This window comes from Papaver somniferum, chromosome 6, assembly GCF_003573695.1.
Source record: "Papaver somniferum cultivar HN1 chromosome 6, ASM357369v1, whole genome shotgun sequence".
Lineage (NCBI taxonomy): Eukaryota > Viridiplantae > Streptophyta > Magnoliopsida > Ranunculales > Papaveraceae > Papaver > Papaver somniferum.
In genome coordinates this window covers 139,169,376-139,195,893 of record NC_039363.1, presented here as the reverse complement: position 1 = coordinate 139,195,893, position 26,518 = coordinate 139,169,376, and the positions used below count along the sequence as shown (strand labels likewise).

General features: G+C 36.6%; 3 protein-coding genes and 1 long non-coding RNA gene across 6 annotated transcripts; 3 read left to right on the top strand and 1 right to left on the bottom strand.

Annotated features, from left to right (window-relative positions):
- The first annotated feature begins 10,741 nt into the window (after positions 1 to 10,741).
- Positions 10,742 to 14,370, top strand: LOC113289519 (heterogeneous nuclear ribonucleoprotein A3 homolog 1-like). Of its 3 annotated transcripts, none has more exons than XM_026538787.1 (14): positions 10,742 to 10,878; positions 11,112 to 11,297; positions 11,428 to 11,517; positions 11,772 to 11,837; positions 12,046 to 12,111; positions 12,247 to 12,332; positions 12,461 to 12,506; positions 12,623 to 12,677; positions 12,787 to 12,863; positions 12,991 to 13,141; positions 13,227 to 13,363; positions 13,470 to 13,574; positions 13,699 to 13,854; positions 13,948 to 14,370. In XM_026538787.1, exons 2-14 carry the CDS (start codon positions 11,280 to 11,282, stop codon positions 14,086 to 14,088), a joined length of 1,194 nt encoding a protein of 397 aa, XP_026394572.1. In that variant the 5' UTR covers positions 10,742 to 10,878; positions 11,112 to 11,279; the 3' UTR covers positions 14,089 to 14,370. The 3 variants fall into 3 exon arrangements, with proteins under 3 accessions (XP_026394572.1, XP_026394573.1, XP_026394574.1); XM_026538788.1 differs by having other exon boundaries at positions 10,784 to 10,924; XM_026538789.1 differs by having other exon boundaries at positions 10,799 to 10,878; positions 11,241 to 11,297.
- Positions 14,371 to 14,472: 102 nt separating this feature from the next.
- Positions 14,473 to 19,095, top strand: LOC113289521 (pentatricopeptide repeat-containing protein At4g33990-like). Its single transcript, XM_026538790.1, has 5 exons — positions 14,473 to 17,458; positions 17,989 to 18,317; positions 18,404 to 18,540; positions 18,644 to 18,749; positions 18,851 to 19,095. The coding sequence occupies exon 1, from the start codon at positions 14,555 to 14,557 to the stop codon at positions 16,937 to 16,939; it is 2,385 nt and encodes a 794-aa protein (XP_026394575.1). The 5' UTR covers positions 14,473 to 14,554; the 3' UTR covers positions 16,940 to 17,458; positions 17,989 to 18,317; positions 18,404 to 18,540; positions 18,644 to 18,749; positions 18,851 to 19,095.
- A 105-nt stretch (positions 19,096 to 19,200) lies between these two features.
- On the bottom strand, positions 19,201 to 21,344 carry LOC113289522. Its single transcript, XR_003331049.1, has 5 exons — positions 21,290 to 21,344; positions 20,684 to 20,848; positions 20,362 to 20,437; positions 19,573 to 19,905; positions 19,201 to 19,468 (listed from the first exon to the last, which is right to left on the bottom strand). It is a non-coding gene; the product is annotated as an uncharacterized LOC113289522 (long non-coding RNA).
- A 1,556-nt stretch (positions 21,345 to 22,900) lies between these two features.
- Positions 22,901 to 23,700, top strand: LOC113291572 (zinc finger CCCH domain-containing protein 54). The gene has a single exon (XM_026541093.1). The coding sequence runs from the start codon at positions 22,901 to 22,903 to the stop codon at positions 23,684 to 23,686; it is 786 nt and encodes a 261-aa protein (XP_026396878.1). The 3' UTR covers positions 23,687 to 23,700.
- Positions 23,701 to 26,518: the final 2,818 nt, after the last annotated feature.

Genomic DNA, 26,518 nt, shown 5'->3' with positions numbered 1-26,518 from the left:
AACACATATGCCAGTAGGCATACTATGTTTACAATCCAATTATGGTTAAGTGTTCTAAACTCCATTTCAATCATTTTAGAAGACGACAATAACTGTCTCACACAAACTGTTAGCTTCAAAGCAATTTTCAAGTGATCGAATGATCAATACGAAACATTCCGAGTCTACATCAAATGATTGTCTCACACAAATCATATAAGATGTTACCAGACGATTTTCACATGATCATCTTTTGACTTTCGTCAAGAATATAATATGAACTTGGTTAAAGCGTAAGCTCATATTTCGAGAAATATGTAAGCGAGTTAAACTCAGCTCGAAATATTAAATATGTATAAATCCAATACTATATAGCTATACGACTTTTGTGTCAAATAGGAGATAGAGTATAAATAGACTTTCCGAGTGATAGATGAGTTTCCGTCTCCACATACCTTTTGTTGATGAAGTTCCACAAACTCTCTTTAGTAGTTCTTCGTCTTCAATTGATGAACGCCATTATGTCTAAATCTCAATTACACAATCTATCCTAATCCGAGACATAGCTATAAATAGACTAGAAATCAAGACTTATAGTTTTGATTACTAAAATTGACAAACAAGCTTGAGATAGCAACGCTTGCGAGTTCAACCGAGAAGTGCTCTAACAATCTCCCCCTTTGTCAATTTTAATGACAAAACTATCAATACATAAGGATTACAAAATAAATAAAACTTAGTAGCTTCTCATACAAGTGCTTGATCTCCTTATTTCTTCAATATTACTCGAAATCTTCGTCACTTCCAAGTACTCCAGTGATTCTGAACGTGTTCAACTCAGCATCATAGTTGTTGAAGATCTGTAGCCATAACAATCAGAAAACAATGCTCTCAATCATTGTTATACAATGTTATAGTATTATTACACAACATCAAAGCTCAATTATATCACAACTTTGACAACAATATTATAGTGATATGTACCACTCCCCCTTAGTCAATACTTCATAGCATATGAAAACCATTCCCCTTACATAATAATCCATAAACCATATGTATTTGTAGTGTGAACTACACATTAATTCTCCCCCTTTTGTCAATATAAATTGGCAAAGGTACGAAAACTAGTGGGATCCTAATGAAATTTTCATAGAGATACTTCATGACCAAAAGAGAACATATCAACTTTGTTTCGATGATTTCACATAGTCGAAACTTAATGTATTCATCAAGAAGTTTAAGATACAAAAAAACTCCTAAAATATTCCACAGCCGCACTCCCCACAAAGATCTGGCAATTAAGCACAAGTTCAATTAAGAACTCTCCCCCATAAAATGTCATTCCCGAAAGAACAACAAGAGCGACCTTACTTTTGCAAGAAAAGAAGTATTTCTTTGGACATAATCAAATTATATGAAACATGAATTTGTATCCAAAAATCTCAATTGAATTAACCACAAAGGAAACAATTAATACAATTGGCCATGCTCAACATAAGAAAACTTACAGAGCAACATAGTACTTTCACAAAGATGTGTATCAGGGAAAGATCAATACTGCCGGATAATCAAAGATTCATTCTATTTTTCATCAGTATTTGCACAATGACATATAATAAACTTAAACTTTGGTGTCAAAAGTTCATTCTATCTTTCATTAATATTTGCATAAAGACATATGATAGACTTAAATTTTGAGCATATATGGGACAATCATAGTTCACGCACGTAAACACACATATCCTATAACAATTTGCAATATGAAAAAAACTTAGACACGGTCAGCAACCAGAGAACAGACAAGGGCGAGTTCATCAGTTGCTTTCTTTAGTTCTTTTTTCAGAAAAGCTAGGTTCCTTGTTGCAATTTCAAGTTGTCCACATACGACCTCAAAATCTTGAAGAAGATTTCCAACCAGTTGAAGAGACAACTGAACAGGGAGATTCTTTTCATGATCAACTGCATGGAAGCAAATTATGGAGAGGGGATCTTCGTGAAGTTCAAAAACTTTGGCATCATCAAAATCGACTTTTTTTGCATCCATCCATGGTTCACACCATAGTCGTAAAAGAGGACTTCACGTTACTGAATGAGCATATATCTTAAGAAGTAGGCCTTGATATATATTTATATGATATTCACATAGGAAAACCTTAGGAAAGCTCGTTAACGTTCGGTAACGGGTCGGGTACACAATGTTCATGGTTATAACCCAAACGTCAAAAGTCAGGGAACAGTCGGAGCTTAATTTTAAAAACGCCCCCCCCCCCCCCCTTTATTTTTTAATAGAAAAACCAAAAAAAAATGACAGAGTTTAACTCGCTTACATATTTCTCGAAATATGTGTTGGTAAGCTTTCGCTTTACCAAGTTCATCTTATATACTTGACGAAAGTAAAAAGATGATCATGTGAAAATGCCTGGTAACATCTTACATGATTTGTGTGAGACAGTCATTTGATGTAGACTCTGAATGTTTCGTATTAATCATTCAATCACTTGAAAATTGCTTTGAAGTTAATAGTTTGTGTGAGACAGCTATTGTCATTTTCTAAGAATGTTTCAATGATTTCAATGGGATTTTAGAATACTTAACCATAATTGGATTATAATCATGGTATGCGTACTTGCGTATGTGTTGATCCAAGACCGGAATGTAGTATGCATACATGTATGCGTACTGGCGAGGTCAGATAATGTCAGGGAGCTACTGGCGAAGTCAGTTGAAGTCTGGGTACTGTAGTATGCATACATGTATGCATACTAGATTGAACTGAAGTTTGGAAGTGTACGACATTATGCGTACCCGTTTGCCTACTGGCGAACACAGTCCAAGTCCGACTACTTAGGTATGTGTACCCGTTTGCGTACTTGAATGGGTTATGTTCTATAATCGGTTATGTCATGAACTAATGCATTTATATTATAAGGAATGCAATCTTTTACAAACCATGGCTATAATGTTCATGAATTGATTCGAGTGAATCAAACCGATTTTGCTTTAATTGTGCCTTGTATACTTCTATGAGAATATAAACAATCGAACAACTCTATAACTAGTTTCATTTGAGTCATTTGAACTAGTTGTGGTTAAGATGAATAAGGTTGATATGAAAGTGTTCATATGGCTAACTTTGGTTAACTATTATTGAGCCAACAAGGTGTACACGTTTAGGTACGGTTACCCATATCTAAATGAAGGTACATTTCATTTTTGTGTAACAAGCTAAGTTCGATATAACGGCTGAAAGATATTAACTTGAGTCTAATCAGGTTTTCATCTAACGGTTAATATTGAATGCTTTGTTACCAAGGTAATATTGATTGCAACCCTGATTTGAAGACTATATAAAGGAGAACTCTAGCAACTGGGAAACCTAATCCCCGCATCTCCTGTGTGATATTAGTTGCGACTAGAGTCGATTCTCCTTTAACCTTAGGTTTTTTCCAAAACCCTGTAGGTTAACGACTTGAAGACTTCATTGGGATTGTGAAGCCAGACCCAATTATTTTCTCTGTAGTTGCGCATTCTGATCTTGCTGTTTTCCGATAGGCAAGATAAAAAGTAGTCACAAACATCTTCGTCTCATCGTTTTTGATTCCACAATATCTTGTTTCGCTTCCATACGATTAAGATTATTGTGAGGTGATTGATATTACTAGGCTGTTCTTCGGGAATATAAGTCTGGTGTATCAATTGGTTTCTGTGCACCTTGATTTATCAAAAGACGGAACAAAACTAATATGTATTTCTGTGGGAGACAGATTTATCTATCTCAATAGACTTTTCTGTGTGAGACAGATTTGTTTATCAAGTTTTCGACTTTGGGTCATAACAACTCTTGGTTGTGGGTGAGATCAGCTAAGGGAATCAAGTGCGTAGAGTCATGTTGGGATTCAGAGACGTAAGGATCGCAATTGTACGTTGATCAGTGTGATATTGGTTAGGGATCAACTACATTCCAGTCTGAAGTTAACTTGTAGTATGCTAGTGTCTGTAGCGGCTTAATACAATGTGGTGCTCAAAGCTGGACTAGGTCCCGGGGTTTTTCTACATTTGCGATTTCCTCGTTAACAAAATTCTGGTGTCTGTGTTATTTCTTTTCCGCATTATATTTTCTATATAATTGAAATATCACAGGTTGTGCGTAAGTTAAATCAGTTCTTGAATCCGGCTTTTGGGTTGTTGATTGAATTGATTGAAACTTGGATATTGGTTTTTGATACCATCCAAATTGTTTATTATATTAATCAGGCTCGCGGATTTATATATGTTCGATTTGATGATTACATTAAGAAACAGAGATAGAACTCTTTGATATACTTTTCTAAAGATTGAGACTGACTATCTAGTTGATTCTCTTGAAAGTATATTGGAGTTGGTCCATGCAAATTGCCGAAACGAAATAGTGGGTGTGGTTGTTAGACCCACGCTTTTTCAGGATTGCCCGCAAGGAAAAAAGGAGACAAATATTAAACGTCAGGTGGCTAAATTTTTTTTGATCCATTTTGGCTCAAAATTTCTTAATCTCTCACTAAGAAACCGTTAGGATGGTTTGGAGCAGTCCTGGAGATGTGGTTGAATATATTGTCAGAGAATGGAATTTTTTTTGGTCTTTTGCTCAATCTCATGGTGGGTTAGTAACAACATTACTGAATATTCATTCCATGCTATTTGAGCAAGGAAAGGTGTTCATTTTTCACTGACTATGGCATAAATAACCTGTGCGGACAAATTTGATGTAATGTAATGTAATGTAATGTAATGTTTGTGATTGTATGTGTTTTGTAGGGAAGATAGTGATACCCAAAATATGCGACATTTAGATTGGGTATCGCATTTTTGAACAAGCGAGTCAAAAACTTAAGAAATGGAGGTAATAGGTAGTATGCCGCTTTTTCAATAATGGATGCAAAATTATCATATGAAAGTGAAGCATTTGTTGAAGCAACAGTCAAAGAACACTGGTAGTTAATTCAATTGTATATGCAAAATCAATTGGTAAAATATAGATTACTATTAATCAAACAAATTAAATAAAGTTATGCCAGATAGAATTTTGGGGTTCTACAATTACTGGATTGGTGAGTATATTTACAAACTACTAACACATAACCTATTTTGCCGATACTGGTTGATTTATGTTTTTCTTCTAATGTCTATCGAGCAGAGTACCGACAAATAGGGACTATACAAGCGTACATTCTCGGTGACAAAAGACATAATGATGTCGATCTAACTGTAGTATCATTAATCAGGGGCAACACAATGTTCGGTTCAGATGCATGGAGCACCAATTGTGATATTTCTTGGTACGAACTTCCTAAAATAGGCAAGCTACATGGAGGCCTTTATGAAAGCATTAGGGATACCAAAGGAACAAGGATGGCCAAGGGAGATTCTTCAGGATGTTTACCGTCCTCGAGTCGCTTATTATAACGCATTAGAGAGAAGTTAAGAATTTTTTTTTGAGAGAATAGGTAAGTGAAAGTCATTGTGATGGGACATGTTTGGAGGGGGTTAGTTATTATTTTTCCAGTGATCTTAGCATATCATATGGAACCGAACTGCTGCTTAGGTTGGAGGGGGTGTACGCATTTGGGCATCCTGATGAGAAACTTGTAGAGTTCATGGAAGAACATATGAGGTTACATAACATTAAGTTTGCAAGATACGTGTATGCTAATGACAGGTTCCTAGATTGTCGTATGATGACAAAACTCTCAATAGATTCTACGAAGGAAAGGTAAATTTACATATTCATCTCTCACTGAAAAATTGTTTGAGTAATTTTTTTTTTCCGCTAAACAGATGAAATCCTAAATGTGCGAGACTCAAGTAGCCATTTGGCATTCCTTTCTCTTCCTTAGAAGGTTATATGTCATAATCGCATGTCCCCTCTAATTTTCTCTTTATAATGAATATGTAACTTAATAATTTTGACCATGTGAAAAGCAAATTGTGAATGAAGAACAAAACAAAAACCATTTTCGAATGACGCCCCAAGATTATGTTAATCCTTCCCAAGTTGGATCTTTTGTACTATGGCCTCCGAACACTAGTGAATCTCAGTCACAAACATCAACTAGTAAAATTTGTACGGAAGCATTATTTCTTTAACTAGAGTGAAAATAGATACTATTAGTTTGGGTTTTTTTTCCTCAACAAAGTTAATTTTATAAAGGCTCATTAGAGATGAGCAAAGTAAAACTATTACAACCATAATGATAGATAAACTATCTAAATGCAACCCTGTAAATTCACGAGATTAACTTGTAAGGAAAATATTGTGTTAAACTCCCAAATTTCAATACATGGACCAACAGAAACCCACAACTCCAATAGAAAAGGCCCAACAGAAAAGCCCAAACATAAAATCCTAGTTTCAAAAGAAACCAACCCTAGCTAAAAGATTAAAAAAGCTACCGTTGTCTGCCTCTTCTTGCACCTTCCCATCACCATACTACCATGGAAGTTCAGGGATCATAACTAAATCTTCAGATCCAAAGTGAAGATTAGTCGAACACTGCACTAAAAACATAGTATCCCATTATAAGTTGAAAGCATCCATGTAAGAACATAGTATGGAATTTTATCAATTTGTATAATGGTGTATCATGTTGGTGTATATCATATGGAATCATAGGAAGTGTAAGTGGGTGTCATGTAAGTGTTTTATTCAATACATGTGTGAATTGATGAGTTGATAATGTTGTAGCTCCTTTTGTGCTTAATGAAAAAAATGAATTTTAGATTCTCAGTTCTGTGATCAGCCTCGCGCAACCATCCTCTAGAAATTTTCTCTAAATCTCTTATTCATTTCAGCTCTAATGACAATATATGTTTCATCCGTTGCTACTTTTAACATCGATTTTGGTATTTTTGGTTTGTTTCTTGAAGATTTACTTCCTTAGGCAAATCTCATGGGGTGGACAAATGGGCAAGTTTGTCATTTCCACCCCAAGTGGACAAGGCAAATGGTTGGTCAAACCGGATGTGTAAGAGCAACTGCAGTGGTGCGATCAAAACCAAAGATCAAAGATCAAAAAAAAGACCAAATTTTGGGTTTAGTCCGTGTTGTTACGCAACGGTACATGATTAAAATTTCGTCAGGCGGACTTTAAAAGTCCGCCCCATTTTTTTTTTCATCAGGCGGACCTTAAAAGTCCGCCCCATTTATATTTTTTGTAACTTTCATCAGGCGGACTTTAAAAGTCCGCCCCATTTTTCCGAAAATTTCATCAGGCGGACTTTAAAAGTCCGCCTCATTCTTTTTCTTTTTTATTTAATTTGAATTTTCATCGGGCGTAATTTAAATCTCCGCCCGTTAACAAGCGTACTTTAAATTTACGCCCAGCAACAAGCGTACTTTAAATTTACGCCCGACTATATTAGAATTTGGGATTTGGTCGCGACCATATTTGGTCTGGAATTTGATCTTTGGTTGGGATTTGATCTTTACTCCGTCCCACTGTGTTACGATCTCATCCCAAATTTTTGGTTATACTCGTCCACTGTGGATGCTCTAAAGGCTCAAATTTGAGACTTTGTCCTTCCCACAAGTTGAGTTGATTGGTTTGAATCTCATCTGGTCGATTTCTTCTAGGTCGAGACTAGGTTTAAGTTGAGGTGATCATCCTATCCTGAGCCAATGACAACTAGTTCATCCAATGGTTATAATCTTATCATCTTTAAATTCAACTATTTTCACTTTTAGAATTACATATTCTCCGCATTTAACACCCATAATTTCCGACCAATGGCTCAACTATATATATTAATCCTTCGAAGTTTACCGTAGATGAAGATTTATCTATATGTAGAAGCTATGTAGTATTTTTATCCGGATAAGGGTGCAGAACGACGACAAATTAATGGTTTAGTGAGTGTGAGTTAATGGAGTATGATTTATGAAAACTTTGCATTGACACTGGTAACCCGAATAGCCTTAGATGGGTTGTTTTGTCGATTTGGAACTATAAGAAAACAAGTTATAAACTTTATATCTTTAGTTCGAGTTGACAATCGATATCGACTTTAGGGATGAAACTAACTTTGAAGTTATATTGTAAGCTCAAGAAGAATTGCGAATATGGAAAAGGACAAATTTTGCTTTCGAAGCCTACTACGCTATCCTTACGGAGATTTTGATAACCCGTATGGGATGTTAGGAGATACACATACTAATCGAGCAAGAGGTTATAAATTTTAATTAAGTGTAAAATTAAATTTAATATTACGTTCCAATCTAAATCGATTAGTTCTAATTAAATGTATTAATTTTCACGAAAATACTTAATCTAAATTTCAATTACAAATATTAGATTAAACTTCATTAGTTTACATAAGCATAATTGTAACTATTATGCTCAAGTATAATTCTCGTTATACGTACCCTCTGTATCATACTCTCATATCACTGAGATCCTGCAGCTTGAGATAATTCACCTTGATTTCCAAACTATTGATTTAATATTTGAGTTTGAGAGCCGTCAGGATCAAACGATCTTCTATAATCTTGATAACCTTGAAGATTTTGTTGAATGTCTTGACGATATAGAGATAATTCTTGTATTCGAGGATAACCTTCTCTCTATATAATGTTGGATTTTGAGTCTGCTACTATAGACTGGATGTTGGAGTTCCAGTATGGATTGAAAAATTAGGATTGAAGCTCATTCTCTCTGACATCCTGTGTATCTCATGTTGGTAGAGACGTCTAGTTTCAATATCTCTTAACTCCATTTGATTCAATCATTCTATCAATTTTTCATGATCGGACGGTGTTTCAGTATATGAATTAAGGCGGTCGAGGCCTTTTGAGATAATTTGAAGTATCTGACACTCTCCAGCGAGAGTCAAAGAGTCTAGCTGCCACCGTAATACTAGCAGACCATATGCATCCAATAAATAAGAATGTCCAGAAAGGTCCTCTTGAAGGCGTTGAGAAGAATCTATTAATGGGCAAAAAATTATCTTATTATTGGACTGAGTTACGTTTAAGGGCATGGAATACCTGATACTAATGTGCTAAAAAAAAAAATTCAGAAATTTTAGATATAAAATTAATGTTGGGTTAGAATTTGGGATAGGCTGCAACATAGGTTAGCCCCTTGCTAGTCCCGTCCCTAGGGTAAAACAAGCTCATCCCAAAGTTAATATCCATATGTGGTCAGCGATGAACAATGCAGTTCCCAAAATTGAATTCTGATAAAATGGGCTGTGACATTTAAGAAACAAGTGCAATTCATTCAACAATCAAGAAGAGAATGTGGATCACGTATTTTAAAACAATATTTTATCAAAAAGAAGTTTGGAAATATTTCCGAGCTCAGTTTGGGATACTTTGGGACTTTAAGTCTACCACAAATGAGCACTTATTCGACTGGTTAGAAAACATAGGAAAGAAGATAGGAGAAGATCTTGTCAGTCTTCCCTGCAGCCATCATCTGGTCCATTTGATGGAAGGAAAGAGAGTAATGGCAAAGGAAAGAGCCACAGATAAAGATAAACTCATCAATGAAGAGAAAAGTTTCATATCTTGATGGGACTTGATCCCAAAGTGGTTTCCCACTATTACTTTTAGGGATTCACTATTGTACTGGGTTGTTGTATTAAATCATAATAGGTTTTGGGAGTAACATCTAGACTGAGTCCTTGGGCTTCAATTATCTATTCATCTTGTTTCTTTTTGAAATAAAGTTTTATCCACCTCAGCTTTTAGAAAAACAACAACATCATGGTCTAACAACAATACCATGACAACACCAGAACATTTTTCGATATTTCAACCAAAACATGATCAAAAAATTGTCATGATCTAACTTTTAGCCCGATGTTGTTTTTTTTGATCGATCAAAGATGATAGATTAAAAAGCAAACAAACCGTGTGCGGGTTGATTCAAAAGACAAAGAACGAAAAGCCAACAGAAACAAAAACAAACCTAAAGAAAAGAAGTTTCCTAGAATTCAAAGAGTATCAGCAAAAGAAAACATAATTTGTGAAACCTAATTAACAATCCAAGAGCCGCTTGCAGACACTGGCTATTGTCAGTTAGCTGACTCGTCAACATCTTCCATAATTAAATCATCATGGTTCTTTGCGGGGTCGCTAATCATTTCTTCGCTACTAGTCTTTATAGGTGGAAATCCTAAACCCTATAAAAAAACAGAATCCAGTAATTTATCTGCCGATACTTTGTTAGGAGTTTTAGGTTTAAGAAGCTTTTTTTTTTTCCAGAACTTGAAAGAGTACCATTTGGAACATACCTATACCTTTACATTTCATACTCAATTTCATACCAATACCAATTTCTGCAATTGACTTGGACGATTACGGTTTTGAAGTATGTACCTTTGAATCTTCTAAAACTAACTGGGAATAGGCTACCTCCCCTCCTTTTACTTGTTCTTCATTTTCGAAACCATGAAACCGGATTCAAAACTAGAGGAAATGAGGATGAGTAAATGAGAAGCTTGTACCTTTCACAACCGGTTGACCAATTTCGAAAATCATCATTCAAACATTTAGAATTATTTAATGTTTGGAAAATCGTTATGATTGATAACCATGCAGAATTTTAAGAGACATGTCGAAGGTCGATAAGCACTAAACGGAGGTTGATTCCTGCCTGCATCACTGAGCCACAACTTCGGTTCTCAAGTGTTTTAAAACTCGGTTCTCAAGGGGTTTGAAACATGTGTTTGACACTTTGACTAGCCGTGTTTCACCTGTGTCCGAACACCAAACCAGATAATGTGATTAAGGCGTACGATACTCCCTAGGGAATAATAAGTTTGGAAAAGGAAGACAGATACAGATAGAAGAAGAGAGAAGCCAAAATCACGGATGGATAATTTTTAGCGCAGAAGAAAGAAGCGGAGCGGCGAGGGAGCGAGGTGAGAAAAAGCAGAGAAAGCTAGGGTTTTTATTTGAGATCGATCGGTCGGTGAGAGTATTAAATCGATCAATATATAAAATAAATTGTTATGGTTGTTATTTTTGTTGTTTGATCAGAAAAACTGAAAAAAAAATGGTGTCTTCATTAAGTTTTCGTTGCTACTCTTCTTCTTCTTGTTGTTACAGTTATTGTGTGTGTGAGATAGAGAAAATCTTGTGTGTGATTATGCAGGAAATATCTAGTTTTAGAGAGGTAGAGAGAATCAGGGAGAGAGATAGGGCGAGAGCTATTGTGAGGGGGTAAAAGGATTTTCAGAGAGACCCAGAGTGTTAATTATCTTGGTTTCTCTCTCTTTGAAAGGAATTTTGAAATTAGGGTTTGGGTTCTTCTCAAATCGTCATGGAAAACAAGCTCGTGGTTAGTATTTTCCTCTATTACCCCCAAATTGTTAGCTTTGAGATAAATGATGTCATTTTCAGCTTTTAACCTGGAACTACAGTTAGTTTTCTACTAAATTTTGGTAATTTATCTTGTGGTTGTTTTCCAGGTTCTTGGTATCCCATGGGATGTTGATACTGAAGGCTTGAGAGACTATATGAGCAAATTTGGAGAGCTAGAAGATGTTATAGTGATGAAGGTTAGGTTTTATGCATTTTTACTGCTCCTAGTTTGATTTCATATTTTAGAATTCACTGTGTTAGTTTCGATGTCTTAATTCGCCTTTTAGTTTCGTGCTCCAATTCTTAGTATTTGGTAGCAGAGGACCAGAGTTTGAAATGATTTTTTTGTTACCGTCATCGGATAATATAAAGCCAAGTCTTGGCAGGCATAGCAATTCCTAATCAATCTGGGTTTTGGGGGTTTTCTTTTCTATATGTTTTTGTACTACAGGAACGGTCAACTGGACGCTCTCGTGGTTTTGGTTATGTAACTTTTGCGGATGTTGAGGATGCCAAGGTAAAACATTTTGTTACTTACCACCTTTTTTTTCTTTTTATTTTTTTGGTTTCTCAACTTGTATAGTTTACCGGTCTGATGCATTATGTTACTGTGCTTAATCATGCATCTACGACTAATTCTGTGACAATGACGTATGCATAGTATTGATTTTTTCACAATCATGTTTTCTTGCCTAACTTGTTTCTGTGCACTTTTTTGGCAACAGGGTGCCCTGGAAAGTGAGCACTTCCTTGGTAACAGAATTCTGGAAGTAAAAGTTGCCACACCAAAGGTTGTAGTGCTAAAGCTGCTTTAAGCTACACTCTCGTTTTTGTTTACCAGCACTACTCTCTCGAGATTGTTTGAAAAGTTAATATCCACTTGTTACTGTAGAAATACTCATGCACTTATATGGTTGTCTTTACAGGAAGAAATGAGAGCACCTTCTAAGAAAGTAACGAGGATTTTTGTGGCCAGAATCCCACAGACTGTAACAGAAGCAATATTCCGAAGGTGAGTTCTTCTCTAAAAATTGTATAATAACCAGAACTTTCTGCTTAATGTAGTCTTTTGTGTTTGTTGCTGAGAGTTCTACGATCATGGAAAAGAAGTAACTAATCCAGCTGTGTCATCCTTTTCAGTTACTTTGAAACCTTTGGCGAGATAACAGATATATACATGCCCAAGGTTAGTTTTGAAATCCCCTTCTCATATTTCATTACATGGGCATTAATGCAATTGAGGAGCAGTCTTCCTATTTGTGGATTATTTCATGTTTTATATGGCTTATTCATGATTGACAGGATCAAGGCTCAAAAGCTCATCGTGGGATTGGGTTCATTACTTATGAAACTGCAGGTTGTTTACGCTACAAAAATAATTATACTCATTTTCAAAATTTAGGATACTGCAACGCGTTTTAGTTATGTTGGATTTAAGATTGAAGATGTGCTATTGTATTTGGCAGATTCTGTGGACACCTTGATGTCTGAAACTCATGAATTGGAAGGTTCAACGATAGTTGTGGATCGAGCAACCCCAAAGGTAGTACATTATACCCCTCTGAGCAAGTCCAGGACTCCCAGAAGTTAATATCTATAGAAAATTCTTGGGAATATTTATTTTTTATCAATTCCTGTTCATTGGAATTCACTCAACCTTAAGTTTTTAGGATGACGACTCCACTCACATGAGACAACCACCACCAAACAGAGTACCACAGGGTGGATATGGGGCATATAATGCATATATCACTGCAGCAACTAGATACGCTGCACTTGGTGCTCCTACAATGTATGATCATCCAAGCTTAGGATACGCAAGTGAGTCTGCATGCAAGTTTTTGTTGCTGTTAATTTGTGAGTTTATGCACACGTATATCTTTGCTGATCCTATTTATCTGCGTAGGAGGGGTTGCCGAACCAGCTGTGCGGGGAATGGGCAAAAAGATCTTTGTTGGTAGGCTTCCACAGGAGGCAAGCGTTGAAGATCTTCGCCATTATTTTGGCAGATTTGGTCGTATTATAGATGTCTATGTCCCCAAGGTATAATATTTTCTTGCATCCTTAATAAATATAGAAAAACACAATTTGAATTGATAGGTTTCTTCTGTGTATTCTACTGAGAATGGTTTTTGCTGAATGATTGTAGGACCCAAAAAGAACTGGTCATCGGGGTTTTGGTTTTGTAACTTTTGCAGAGGATGGTGTGGCAGAGCGCGTTTCTCGAAGGACTCATGAAATTTGTGGACACCAGGTAATGAATGGAATCTAATACTGCTTCGAACATTGAATTTGATGTTCCAACTTTTGTCACCCTGAATGTGTGGAAATATCTTTCCAAATTCAGCTAATCATTTGGTACTGATTCTGCTACACAGGTTGCAATAGATTCAGCAACTCCACTTGATGATGCCGGTGGTACAAGTGGAGGAGGAGGAGGAGGGAACCTAATGATGCAGAATCTAGAGCCTTATGGTGGCTATGTAGGTCCAATGCGTGCTTATAACAACTATGGGAGTCTGGATTTTGATGATGTAAGTATTTAAAATGTCTTGGACAATGTCATAGTTATGTTTGAGCAAACATTTATTTTGATCTGATGCTTCTTCCTTTTGTTCTCAATGCAGTGGGGGAATTACGGTGGCCAGACATATGGTGGGCAGAGTTATGGTGGTCTAGCTCGGGCTGGTGTTAATATTGGTGGCGGCGGCGGTGGTGCTAGCAGTGGCAGACCTTCGAGAATGGATTGGAGGTTTAGGCCATACTAAGAGATTGACCCTTGCCTTGGTCTTCAATAGAAAAGAAGGAACACTTCAGACTCCATGTCCGTAGATGTTGTCAAGAATTTATTTATAATTGTTTCGGATTTAAGCTAAAACGGAAGAGTTTGCTAACTATGGTTACTTTCTTCTTGTAACAAAATGCTGTAGTAAATTATACTTCCAAGCACAGTTTAAGTTTAATGGATCATCGTACTCAGAGAAATTTAGGCAACCTTTTGTATAGTAAATATTTCGTACTCTGAGTAATATGGGCTTCTTTTGCAAAAATTCGGCCTTTTTGTATGCTTCCACTTCCCCTGCCAAAACCATCATACCTCCTCTCCTTTCTTTTATTGTTGCTCTTCTGTACATATGTTTTTGCATAAACCCTCCTTCTCTACCTAAAGATGGTTCTTCCTTGCAAAAACTTGTGATACGCTTCTTCCTTTCAAAAACTTGTGATTCCATATTAATGTTTTTGCGCAAACAAAGATTTTGGGTAGTATCACATACTGATTTAATTCCAAAGCTAATTCCTTTAATCCGATCTTTTAACTCATTTTCATATTCTTCGTCAACTAATGTTGTTGATGAAACTAGTACTAACTATGAATTTGATTTTCATCAACTATTCATTTCCTGCAACAAAAGTATTCATCTTGCCAAACGTCTCCATGCTCTTCTTCTCGTATCCGGTGAGGCTAAAAACATATATTTCTCTACGAAACTCGTAAACCTCTACGCATACCTTGGTGATATCTCTTACTCTAGCATCACATTTGAGCAAATTCGTACCAAAAATGTGTTTGCTTGGAATTCAATGATTTCTGGTTTTGTACATAACGGCTGTTCTCGTGAAGCTATTAATTGTTATTATCGATTGTTGGTAACATCGTCGTCTAGAGTTCGCCCTGATTTTTATACATTTCCTGTTGTTTTAAAAGCTTGTGGAGATTTAATCGATGGAAAGAAGGTGCATTGTTGGGTTCTGAAGCTTGGGTTTTGCTTAGATTTATTTATAGATGCTTCTTTGATTCATATGTATTCGAAGTTTGGATTTGTGACTGATGCTCGTAAAGTGTTTGACGTAATGAGGGTACGGGATAAAGGTACTTGGAATGCAATGATATCGGGGTTTTGTCAAAATGGAAATGCAGTGGAAGCTTTGGGTGTATTTGAGGAGATGAGAATGGAAGGAGTTCAGTTGGATAGCACGACTGTCTCGAGCATACTCCCTGTTTGTGCTCCACTTGGTGAAGGATTGAAGGGGATTTTGATTCACGTATATGCTATTAAGCATGGTCTTGAATTCGATGTGTTTGTTTCTAATGCTTTAATTAACATGTATGCGAAATTAGGTGAGTTGGTTTCCTCAAGGAAGGCGTTTGGTCAAATGATTGCAAGAGATTTAGTGTCATGGAACTCGTTAATATCTGCGTATGAGCAGAACAATGACCCCATTTCTGCTCTCAAGCTTTTTTCGGAGATGATGGAAAACAAGTTTCAGCCTGATGTGTTTACCTTGGTAAGCTTGGCTTCTGTTGTGGCTCAGTCTGGGGATGACCATAAAAGTCGGTCGGTTCATAGTTTCATTATGAGGCGAAGTTGGATGTGCGAAGACAGCTTCATTGAAAATGCTATTATGGACATGTATGCTAAGCTGGGCTATATAGATTTGGCACGTAAGGTCTTTGAGAGGATGGCTTTTAAAGATGTAATATCTTGGAATACTCTGATCACTGGATATGCTCAAAATGGTCTAGCTAGCGAGGCTGTCGAGGTTTTCCGTGAAATGGAATGGTGTAAAGGAATTGTGCCGGATCAAGGGACCTTGGTTAGCATTTTACCAGCTTTCTCTCATTTAGGATCCTTGCAACATGGAATGAGAGTTCATGGTCATTCAATAAAAATTGGTCTTTGCATGGATATCTTTGTGGGCACTTGTCTTATAGATTTGTACGTTAAGTGCGGGAGGTTGGATGATGCAATGTTGGTATTCAAACAAGTGCCCAGGAGAAGTTCTGTTCCCTGGAATGCCATAATATCTGGTCATGGTATCCACGGAGATGGTGAAGTTGCTCTGAAAATATTTGGAGAAATGCAAGATGATGGAGTTAAGCCAGATCATGTTACTTTTGTTTCTGTCTTGTCAGCTTGTAGCCATGCCGGTTTGGTAGAACAAGGGCAGAGTTGCTTCCAACTGATGCAGCAGAAATATGGTATTGAGCCTAGTTTGAAGCATTATGGATGCATGGTTGACTTGCTAGGTCGAGCTGGTCATGTGGACACTGCCTATGACTTTATCAAGGATATGCCTATCCGACCTGATGCTTCTGTTTGGGGTGCTCTTCTAGGTGCTTGTAAGATTCATCAAAATGAAGAATTGGGTAAAGTAGCATCAGAACAGTTGTTTGAAGTTGATCCGGAGAATGTTGGTTATTATGTTCTGGTGTCAAATATGTATGCAAGTAGTGGGAAATGGGATGGAGCTGACAAAGTAAGATCATTGGCAAGAGATAGGGGACTGAGAAAGACTCCTGGGTGGAGTTCAATTGAAGTGAACAAAAAGGTTGATGTTTTTTACTCTGGAAACCAATCCCATCCCCAGTGTGAGGAGATTTACAAAGAATTGGGAGGTTTGTTGTCTAAAATGAAGAGCCTTGGTTATGTACCAGATTACAGTTTTGTGTTGCAGGATGTTGAGGATGATGAAAAGGAACATATATTAACAAGTCACAGTGAAAGGTTGGCTATTGCATATGGGATTATCAACACCCCACCAAAGACTCCTATTCGGATCTTTAAAAACTTGCGGGTTTGTGGGGATTGTCACAATGCTACTAAACTGATATCTTAAATTACTGAGAGGGACATCATTGTGAGGGATTCTAATCGCTTCCATCATTTCAGAAATGGGCAATGCTCCTGTGGAGATTACTGGTGAAAAGCCGAGTATTTCCTCTTATTTACTGCAGCTAATTGACAGAGTGGGTGCAAATGTTGCTCCAGTGCCTCTACGTGACTCGACATCAAGTATCGTCTTGGCTGAATGGGAAGACTAAAGTAGAATCCTGCTTGTATCAACTGAGCCTGTGAATTATGCTTGCCCAATCTCTTGAACTGGTATTTCAAAAGAACCTCACCTTCTCAGTTCCAATCTCCCGTAGAAGGGATGTCTACTCTTTGCACATCCTTGTAAGTAGTACCCTGAGGGAAGAATGGTGATAGTTTTGAATGTCATTGTCATGAAAGACCTGGCAGCAGCATTTATCAACTTAGGTGGCAAGATATTGTGCTGGGCATCAATTTTTGCCACGCTGAACGGCTGGGACTCAATCAGATCAAGATTCAGGAAGCTAGTAATCTGTGGTGATTGGTAAGTCATTCTGTTAGCATTTGAAAAGGCATAATTCATGCTCTCTTTTCGTGGTGATACAATGTAAAGAAGAAATAATGTCCAAAATGAAGTTGGTATTTGCTATTTTACTACTTCTGTACTTGATAGGTGGTTTATATGCATAAATTCTAGATTATTTTCAAACCTAGACCCACAGAAATGGTTATAAAGATGTTGCGAAGCGTCAAAGATAATCTTAATATTAGTAATAGAAGAAGGGGAAGAGGAGAAAAAATACAATCTTTTTGTCTGAGAAGCACATGAACCTAAAAATGTGTGTAGAACAGTAGTAATCGAAAAAAAGACCTCGTTTTAACAATAAATATTTTGGTTACCGTTAAATCGTTACTAGTCTTATGGGACTCATGATTTTGGTTCATTACTTCAGAATGTGCAGGTTCTGAAAGTGCAGGTTATTACACTAAATTGATAACTATACCCATTTTCAAACTTTAGGGTACTGCAACACGTGGGATTTAAGATTAAAGATGTCCTGTTTTATGTGGCAGATTCTGTGGGCACTTTGATGTCTAAAACTCATGGATTGGAAGGTTCAAAGATAGTTGTGTACCCAGGAATTCCGAAGGTGATACATTATAACCCCTCTAAGCGAGTCCAGGATTCGCAGAAGCTGTCTGTAGCAATTCTTGTCCATTTGTGGGAATTACTCAACCCCTAGTTTGTTAGGATGACGACTCCACTCACGCGAGACCACCACCATCAAGCAGAGTACTACAGGGTGAATATGGGGCATATAATGCTTATATCACTGCAGCAACTGGATGCTCTGCAGGGGATGCTCCTACAATGTATGATCATCCAAGCTTAGGATGCGCAAGTAAGTCCGCGTGCAAGTTTTCGTCACTGTTAATTTGTGAGTTTATTCAAGCATATACTCTTTGCTGATCCTGTTTATAAATGTAGTAAGGGTTGCTGAACCAGCTGTATGAGGAATGGGCAAAAAGATTTTTGTTTGACAAGCTTCCACAGGAGCAAGCGTTGAAGATCTTCGCAAGTATTTTGACAGATCCTGTTGTATTTTAGATGTTTATGTTCCCAAGGTATAATACTCCTTTTCATCGTTATTTACAGAAAAACACACTTCGTGCCGATAGGATTTTTCTGTGTAATCTACTGAGAATGGTGAACGATGCGTAATTGTAGGACCGAAAAGAACTGGTCACCAGGTCTTTGGTTTTGTAACTTTTGCCGAGGATGGTGTGGCAGATTGTGTGTTTCTCGAAGGACTCATGAAATTTGTGGACACCAGGTAATGAATGGAACTAATGTGGCTTTTAATTTTGAATCTAATGGTTCCATCCTTTGTCACCAGTAAATGTCTGATCATTTGGTATCGGTTCTGCTACACAGGTTGCAATAGATTCAGCACTCCACCTAATGATGCCGGTGGTACAAGTGGAAGGAGGGTACTGAAGCCTTAGGGTGGCTATGTAGGTCCAATGCGTGCTTGTAACAACTATGGGAGTCTGGATATTGATGTCTGTAGAAGGGGCAGACCTTCGAGAATGGATAGGAGGTTTAGGACATACTAAGACATGGGTCATTGATAAAGAAGAGAAAACATTTCAGAGTCAAGTCTGTAGAAGTTGAAAACTTATTTATGTGAATGAATTATATCCAATTTAAGCTAAAAGGGGAGACTTTGTGAACTATGGTTACTTTGTACTTGTAACAAATTACTGTAGTAAACTACTTCCAAGCACAGTTTAAAAAGATTTCATAAACATATTTACTCCGGCTACACAAATTGCCTATGTACTTGTAATTTGACAGGCACTGTTGCAGGAATCCAGCTTTCAAAGTAACAGTTGTTTTTACATTCTAAAGATACTTGGTTTACTCAGGAACGTTCTTCATAGAAACAGACAGGCAGAGGCCTAGAACCTTTCTTATAGTAATATGGGCTTCATTCTGTTTCACCTGCTTCCATAATAACTCCATTTTGAACTTCTCTTCTTCAGTGCTCCACTGCCAAAACATCACCAATATAATAACAATATTTAAAATATATTGACTGAAACCAGCATCCAGTATTAATTTACATATCTGACTTGCTGAGTCTGATCTTTTACCTCCCCTCCTTGCTTTTTCTTGTTGCTCTTCTCAATTTTTGGCAGTACACCAGCAGCCTTCAAAAATTAATAAAGCAGACAAATATGTGCTCAAGTTAACTGGCGCTGTAGATACAGATACCAGATTTTTATTTAACTTGCTAACTCGAGCAGTTAGTCAATGATTGACTTGTGGCTTTTTAGAAATAGGCTAAACAGATTACCTAAGGGCCACCAATCACAGATACTTTTGCAGTAGGCCAACGGAACAAGAAATTCAGACTAAAAGCACGGCCACTCATTCCATCATTCCCAGCGCCAAAGCTTCCATCAAACCACTGTAATTTTAGGAACCTGAAGCACAATTAATTACAAATGTTAGATCCTTGAAATTTGACTCGAGTTTTGTAAGAAACAGTCTAATATTTTGTTTTTCTTTCAATTCCCCCAGTGATTTGGGTAATTTTGGCTAAAAAAGAGAAGTAGTGACATATGGGATTGGCTAACTAGTAACTAGATCACTGAAACAAATCCCCAATTTGCTCAAGACAGCAAGAGCAAAAGATAAGATGTTAAGAAATGTTACTACTAATATAGTTCAAATCAACAAGTTGTAACAGTTCATGCTTACTCAGACAAGGTATTAATTCTCCAACAAGATGAGTTTCTGATGCATTGTCCAAGAAAAAAAATAAACCCGTTGTTTGTGAGGATACAGATACTTGGTAAGTAGTTAAAACAAAAGGCACAAATACCTTTGTATAGGATACTTGGTAAACATACACGTGGAGGATAAGAAGGAGAATTAACCTTTGCACAGGAAACTGCCATGGCCATCTTTGCTCCAGCTTTAGCAAAAACCATTAGCTTTAGATCTTGAACCAACCTGAAGAAGTGATGAACAGGATCCTTTAATAAACTCATAACAGGCCAAATTTGAGAAAAGAAAAAAGGATAAGCATTAGAACCATATACCCGGATATCCTAACCATAACAATAATATTATTAATTGCATTTGACTGCATTTTTCGCTAACTTAGGTTGTGATACATGATCAACTTACTGGGATGAGAATGGATTTGAATAACAAAGAAATCATACCAAGTCTATCCTACTAAACAAAGGTAGTTACCATAAATCCAGTAATATTCTGTAGAAAGATCAAAGGAATGCTGCGTTGAGCACACAGTTTGATGAGTGGGCACCTTTCAGAGCCGATTCAGTAATAATATGCCATTGTTTACAATATAATTCCTACAGGTTGCCCATGGATCTTTACAAAACCTGTAACAAGAGTCTGAAATAATGTTGTCAGAACTTGTCCTAGAGAATAAACTAAGAATATGTAAAGCTCAATATTCGGCAGAGATTTGTATTCTCATCAGGCCATAAAAGATCAATAATTGATCTTACTTAAAAGGCTTTTTCTGGTTTATCATGCAATAGAACATAAATCATTTGTATCATACAATGGCTCTTTCTAATCAGGAAAAACTCTTGCTGATTCACTCATCATCCCTTGTTTCCCAGCCATGTGCAAACTCTTAACTATATTTCGCCAGTAGCAAGTTGGGCATGTAAATATATTCCGTTATAATTATGAGTGAAAGAATTAATAGAACATTTCTGTTTCTCTTTTTATGCATTTCAACCTCCTCGGCTCCTCGCAGTACATTTAGCTTAATCTAGCAACCCATTTAGGTATAAAACATGCAGAATAAGTAACAAGTAAGAATACCTTCAGCAAAATGAGCTGAAACCCCCGACACAATACACTGCATTGCTGCACCTTCTAAATCCTCTGTGATCATTTTGTATGTAGCTGTACACGTGTCGATATCTCAGAGTGTAGTTACACATTTCTTATATATGTAATTTCATATAACAACATAGATTATTTGTCTGTTCTCTACTCTCCACGTTCCTCACCAACTTAATCCCTGACTTCCCCAACCATCAGATCAGATTTTATAAAGAGACAAATTGGACGGCATTTACACGTGTGCTCAAATCACTGACACGCATGAAAAAGTACATCTAAAAGTATAACCAGAACTAGGGATCACTTACCACGTTAAAACACTAATTTGTTCTACTTTCATTTTCTGTTGAAAAGAACTCGTACAATATTCATGATTCTGTACATCCTGGTATCGTGTAGCTAATCTACTCCTTGTTGAGAGACCAAACTAATTTAGAGCATGGAAGCTACAAAGTTCTGACAAGTATAGCATTAAATTCTGTTACCTTGTTACGGAGCACAGGAACACAACAAGTGGATACACAAACACATAGGACACATTAATTTTTAACAAGCCTTTTAGTTTTACATAACTATGGCTCCATAGGAGATAAGCAATGGACGCATTAGTCAAATGAGTTGTTTATACATATACATTTACTGCCACAGAGAAGAGGCTTGATCATGCATTTAATATTTTACCCTTGCTGGAATTTGTAGCCTTTCTCATTTCACTTTTATTGGTAAAAATTATTCAAGAAAGAGAATCTTCTTTTGTAACAGTCTCATTTACCAATATGCAAGTGGGATTCAAATTCCAAGGAATCCAAACTTCTCCCGGTATTACCATAAAACACCTATCTAATTCCACAGTATAAACGGTGAATAGAACATACTCACTGAACAATATCGCGAGAGTCAGTCACTTAGAGAACATACTCACTGAACAATATCGCGAGAGTCGTCACTTAAAATGACTCGGAAAGCAAACATCTAAGAGACACAGAATTGAAAGAAGAGGACCCTAGTTAACACATTAACGTCCTTTAGTCCAACCATGGGTTACTTTTAAACCCCAATAGAGTTAAGAAAGCAGTGGAAAAAACTATAAATACAGGCTTTTATGACACCATTTTCAGATACACAGTTTTTTTATCTAAACAATGATTAAGTTTTTAATGTTAGTTTTTATCAGCAATGAGCTTTCTTTTCCTTCAGTTTTGTTTCTCTCTTTTCATTCTTGATTGTTACTTTTGTAAAACAACCTTTGATTTTTGCATAAATTGGTGGTGTATTTTTATGTTTCTGTTTATTCTGAATTACTTGATGTTATTTTATAGTATACATTCAAATGAATTACGACCATATCTGTAATTACTTGGAATTAGATTTCTTAAAAAATTTCATGATCTCACATCTCAGATTTTTATTTGATTGATTCTAGTTGTTTTTCTTTTTATCAGTTTTTAGCCAGAGTTTTTCATTTGTAGCACTTTCATAATTATTGTTACAGTTTTTTTTTGCATGTACATGCAGTAGTTCTCAATAGTGTTTCTCTTTCATCTTTGATAATTTCATAAAGAGTTTTTCTTTGTGAGATCTAATAAGATGTATAGAGGAATCCATCCTAGTTTTATCGACATATCTGAAGTACAATTTGCAGAAATTCTGTCAACAACAAATCTCCTCGAGACTGGTAATTCAATTTACATCGATGGAGATGTAATATACAACAACGACGAATTTCGAATGTTCATATTCAAAATCAAGAAATGCCCGAAAAGCCGAAGTCATGACTGGACTGAATGCCCATATGCACATCGTAATGAGAAAGCTAGACGTCGTGATCCACGTAAATTTCGTTACTCAGGGATTGCATGCTCGGAATTCCGTTCAGGAGAATGTAAGAAAGGTGATTTATGCGAATTTGCTCATGGGATTTTCGAATTCTGGTTGCATCCTTCTAGATATCGAACTCGTTTATGTAATGCAGGCATGTTCTGTAGAAGAAAAGTATGTTTTTTTGCTCATTCAGTTGAGCAATTAAGACCTGAAACTAAGTATAAAACTAAGCACAGTTGTTGCTCTAAGAATGAAAAATCAAATGCAGTAGGAAGTATCCCAGAAAGTTCGAGTAGAACTGGGAGGCGGATGGTTTACACACAACAGATGGAATTGGTGATGATGAGTAATGAATATTGTCATCACCCTTCGAGTATCAAAGAGGATTGGGAGTTTCTAGACACTTTTAGAGGACTGAAAATAGAAGAAGTAGAAGAAGAAGATGATGATGATGACGACAACGAAGGTGATCGTCAAGTGATAAGAAATTTCAGCTACGATATTCCAGAATTGACCCCCGACATCGATTGGGTGTCTGAATTGGTGAATTGATCATCAGGAGTATGTTCATAGTACTGCTGGATAGTAGTATATTGGTAAGTTTTTATGTATGTAATATGAGTTTAGTTTGATTTTATATGTAATGTGTTGAATAATAAAATTAATGCAAGAAGCTGTTGGATCGGTAATATATGCAACAACCGATCTATAATTCTACATAAATAGATACCAGGGGAAAATTACAGCTAAAACAGATTAGTATCACTATTCACCAATTATCCAATGTAATTCATATAAGATATGAAATTATGAATGAAATTCAATAAGCATTCATTTTGAAAGTAATTAGTTTGACCAGTTCATACCAAGCTAGCTAGATTTCTTAAAGCAGCAGATATCAATCTCATATTTATAGAACTTTTCGATTAAATTGATAACTAGTGTGTCCATATTTTTGCATCAAAGATGTATATGAGAAATGAGAACAAGAATTTCTATGAGAAAATCAATCTACGGATGATTAGGATTTACCTGAGAAAGCTCGAGAAAGGAAGAACCGGGATCAATCCACCGCTGAATCCTTTCACCGGAGTTGATTGAGTTGTGGTAGACTTCAGTGTGATAAAAGATGTTATAATAAGTGGGAATGTTATAAATACCCTCCATTTTTATTGACCTTGTACAAATATCCCGAGGAGTAAAAAATAATTTCCTTGGAGTCAACTTGAGAGAGTTGCTTCCACTTTTTGGAAGCAACTTGTATACAGTTGCGTCCATTTTTGGAAGCAACTTGTGGTAGTTGTGTCCACTTCTAGAAGCAACTCGTAGGGTTTATGCATTTCACTGCAACTAGTAGTGGAGGACTGGAGATTGAAATGTTCCCGGAATACCAAGCGATTCCTAATCAATCTGGGTTCACTTTTCTTTTTCTATTCGGCTTTGTACTATAGGAACGGTCAACCACCCAACAACGGATACCCAACAAAAACAAACAACTTCGTAAGAAATCCTAACCTAGGCACAAAAACTACAACAAGAATATTTCGGGGCACTGCACGCTTCACCACCAATCATACCAGGAGATACACCAATATTCAACCACCCAACAACGGATAGAAGGAAAACAACAATGTCGGTAGGTTGGTCCACTCTGAACATCAACTGGATAAAGATTAACACAGATGGAGCAGCCAGAGGCCACCCGGGATTTGCCTGGGCGGGATCCGTCTGTAGAGACTCTGATGCACGAACGTTAATAGCAATGGCTCAACCACTGGGAATTACCACTGCCCTAACTGCAGAAACCTGGGCATTACTATTGGCCTCAAGAACAGCAACAGAGAGACAATGGCCTAGAATTTTCTTTGAAACGGACTCAGAGAACCTCCTGCGTTTCATCACATCAACCACCATGCCACCTTGGCACATAGCAGGAATGATTGAAGAAATAAAAAGTAAGCTTAGGCAAATCCCGCAAGTCGCCATACAACGCAACTACAGGGAAGGCAATCAAGCAACAGGCGGATTCGCAAACCATGCAACAGATAGAAGCCAAGTAGGAAACTATTCAACCAAAAATTGGAACCAGGCAATCCCATCTTTTATTAGTCACGTTTTATTTCAGGACTATGTGGGTACCACATACCCATGAAAAGTTGTAATTTAAACTTTTCTCTAATAAAATTCATGCTTAAAAAAAAAAAAAAACTTTTGCAGCGGTTGAAGATGCTAAGGCAAAACATTTTGTTATTTCCTACCATTTTTCATTGGTTTCTAAGTTTGTTTGTTGTTGTGCTTAATAACTTATACGACTAAACCCCTGAGAACTGAGAACGCTATATGCATAATTTTTGATTTTTTCAATTCAATATCTTGTTTATCTTGCAACTTGTTTCTGTGTTTTTTTTTTTTTTTGTAACAGAGTGATTTGAAACCTGGCTTGATTGGGGTATATCCAGATTAATTGGGGTAAACCTAATAAGACAAAATCTAGGTAATTTTGAAGTAAAACAAGTCACCCCTTAACCTTGTATTTTCTAACTGGAAAAATTGCCCTCGTTTAATTAACACTAAAATTCTGATTAGATTAATTAATTAAGTTTAAATTGATTGAATAGATTAAAACTTATGAATTTAAGTTATGAAAATTTGTTTTTGATTGAACTTTTGTGGGATGATTTTTGATGATTTTTTTTTTAGAATATCTCTTGCAGCGAAAATGAAGTACACAATCGAAACACTTCTAAAAAGGGGATTGCAAATCTGTTATATGAAATCATACTCAAAACCAAAGAAGAAATCAACACTTCCAATTCTGAAAGTATGAAAGGTCGGCAAGGTCGATTAACGAAGGTCATGCCGACCATTTTAGGCTGGCAGGGTCGACGAATGAAGAAAGCGCCGACATAAAATGGCCGGCAAGGTATACGAATGAAGAAGATGCCGCCTTTATTATTTTTTGGCACACATGAGACTGTTATAAATGCGTAGGTATTAGGCATGGTATTGATTGATTACCTTCCCGGCTTTCTGTAGTCGGCATTTATTAACTTTATTACTGTGACTACTCGTTTTCTCGTAGTCCACGTAATGTGTACACCTCATAGAATCAGATACTAAGTAGTATTGACGCCTCTGTTGAACTGATAATGCTAAGTGGTAAAAGATACTCAAGATCGCAATAATAACAAAGAACACTAATATAAAGTAAATGCTATTAAGTGATCATGAGACACAAGATATAACGTGGTTCAACTTTCGTCTACGTCCACGGGGTAATGAGTGATTTGTTTGTATTAAGTTGTAGTGGTTACAAAAGATCTTAAATGCTTCCCAAAGTAATAGAGAGAACTCAAGTTGAACTCATTACTTAAGTTCTAAACA

What these genes read in the sequence shown, in the direction of transcription:
- LOC113291572 (XM_026541093.1), top strand. Translation starts at nt 22,901, where the DNA reads ATGTATAGAGGAATCCATCCTAGTTTTATCGACATATCTGAAGTACAA.
- LOC113289519 (XM_026538787.1), top strand. An exon ending in TAGATGTCTATGTCCCCAAG is followed by an intron (nt 13,364 to 13,469) that starts GTATAATATTTT and finishes GAATGATTGTAG; the next exon opens with GACCCAAAAAGAACTGGTCA. An exon ending in ATGAAATTTGTGGACACCAG is followed by an intron (nt 13,575 to 13,698) that starts GTAATGAATGGA and finishes TCTGCTACACAG; the next exon opens with GTTGCAATAGATTCAGCAAC.
- LOC113289521 (XM_026538790.1), top strand. Translation starts at nt 14,555, where the DNA reads ATGTTTTTGCGCAAACAAAGATTTTGGGTAGTATCACATACTGATTTA.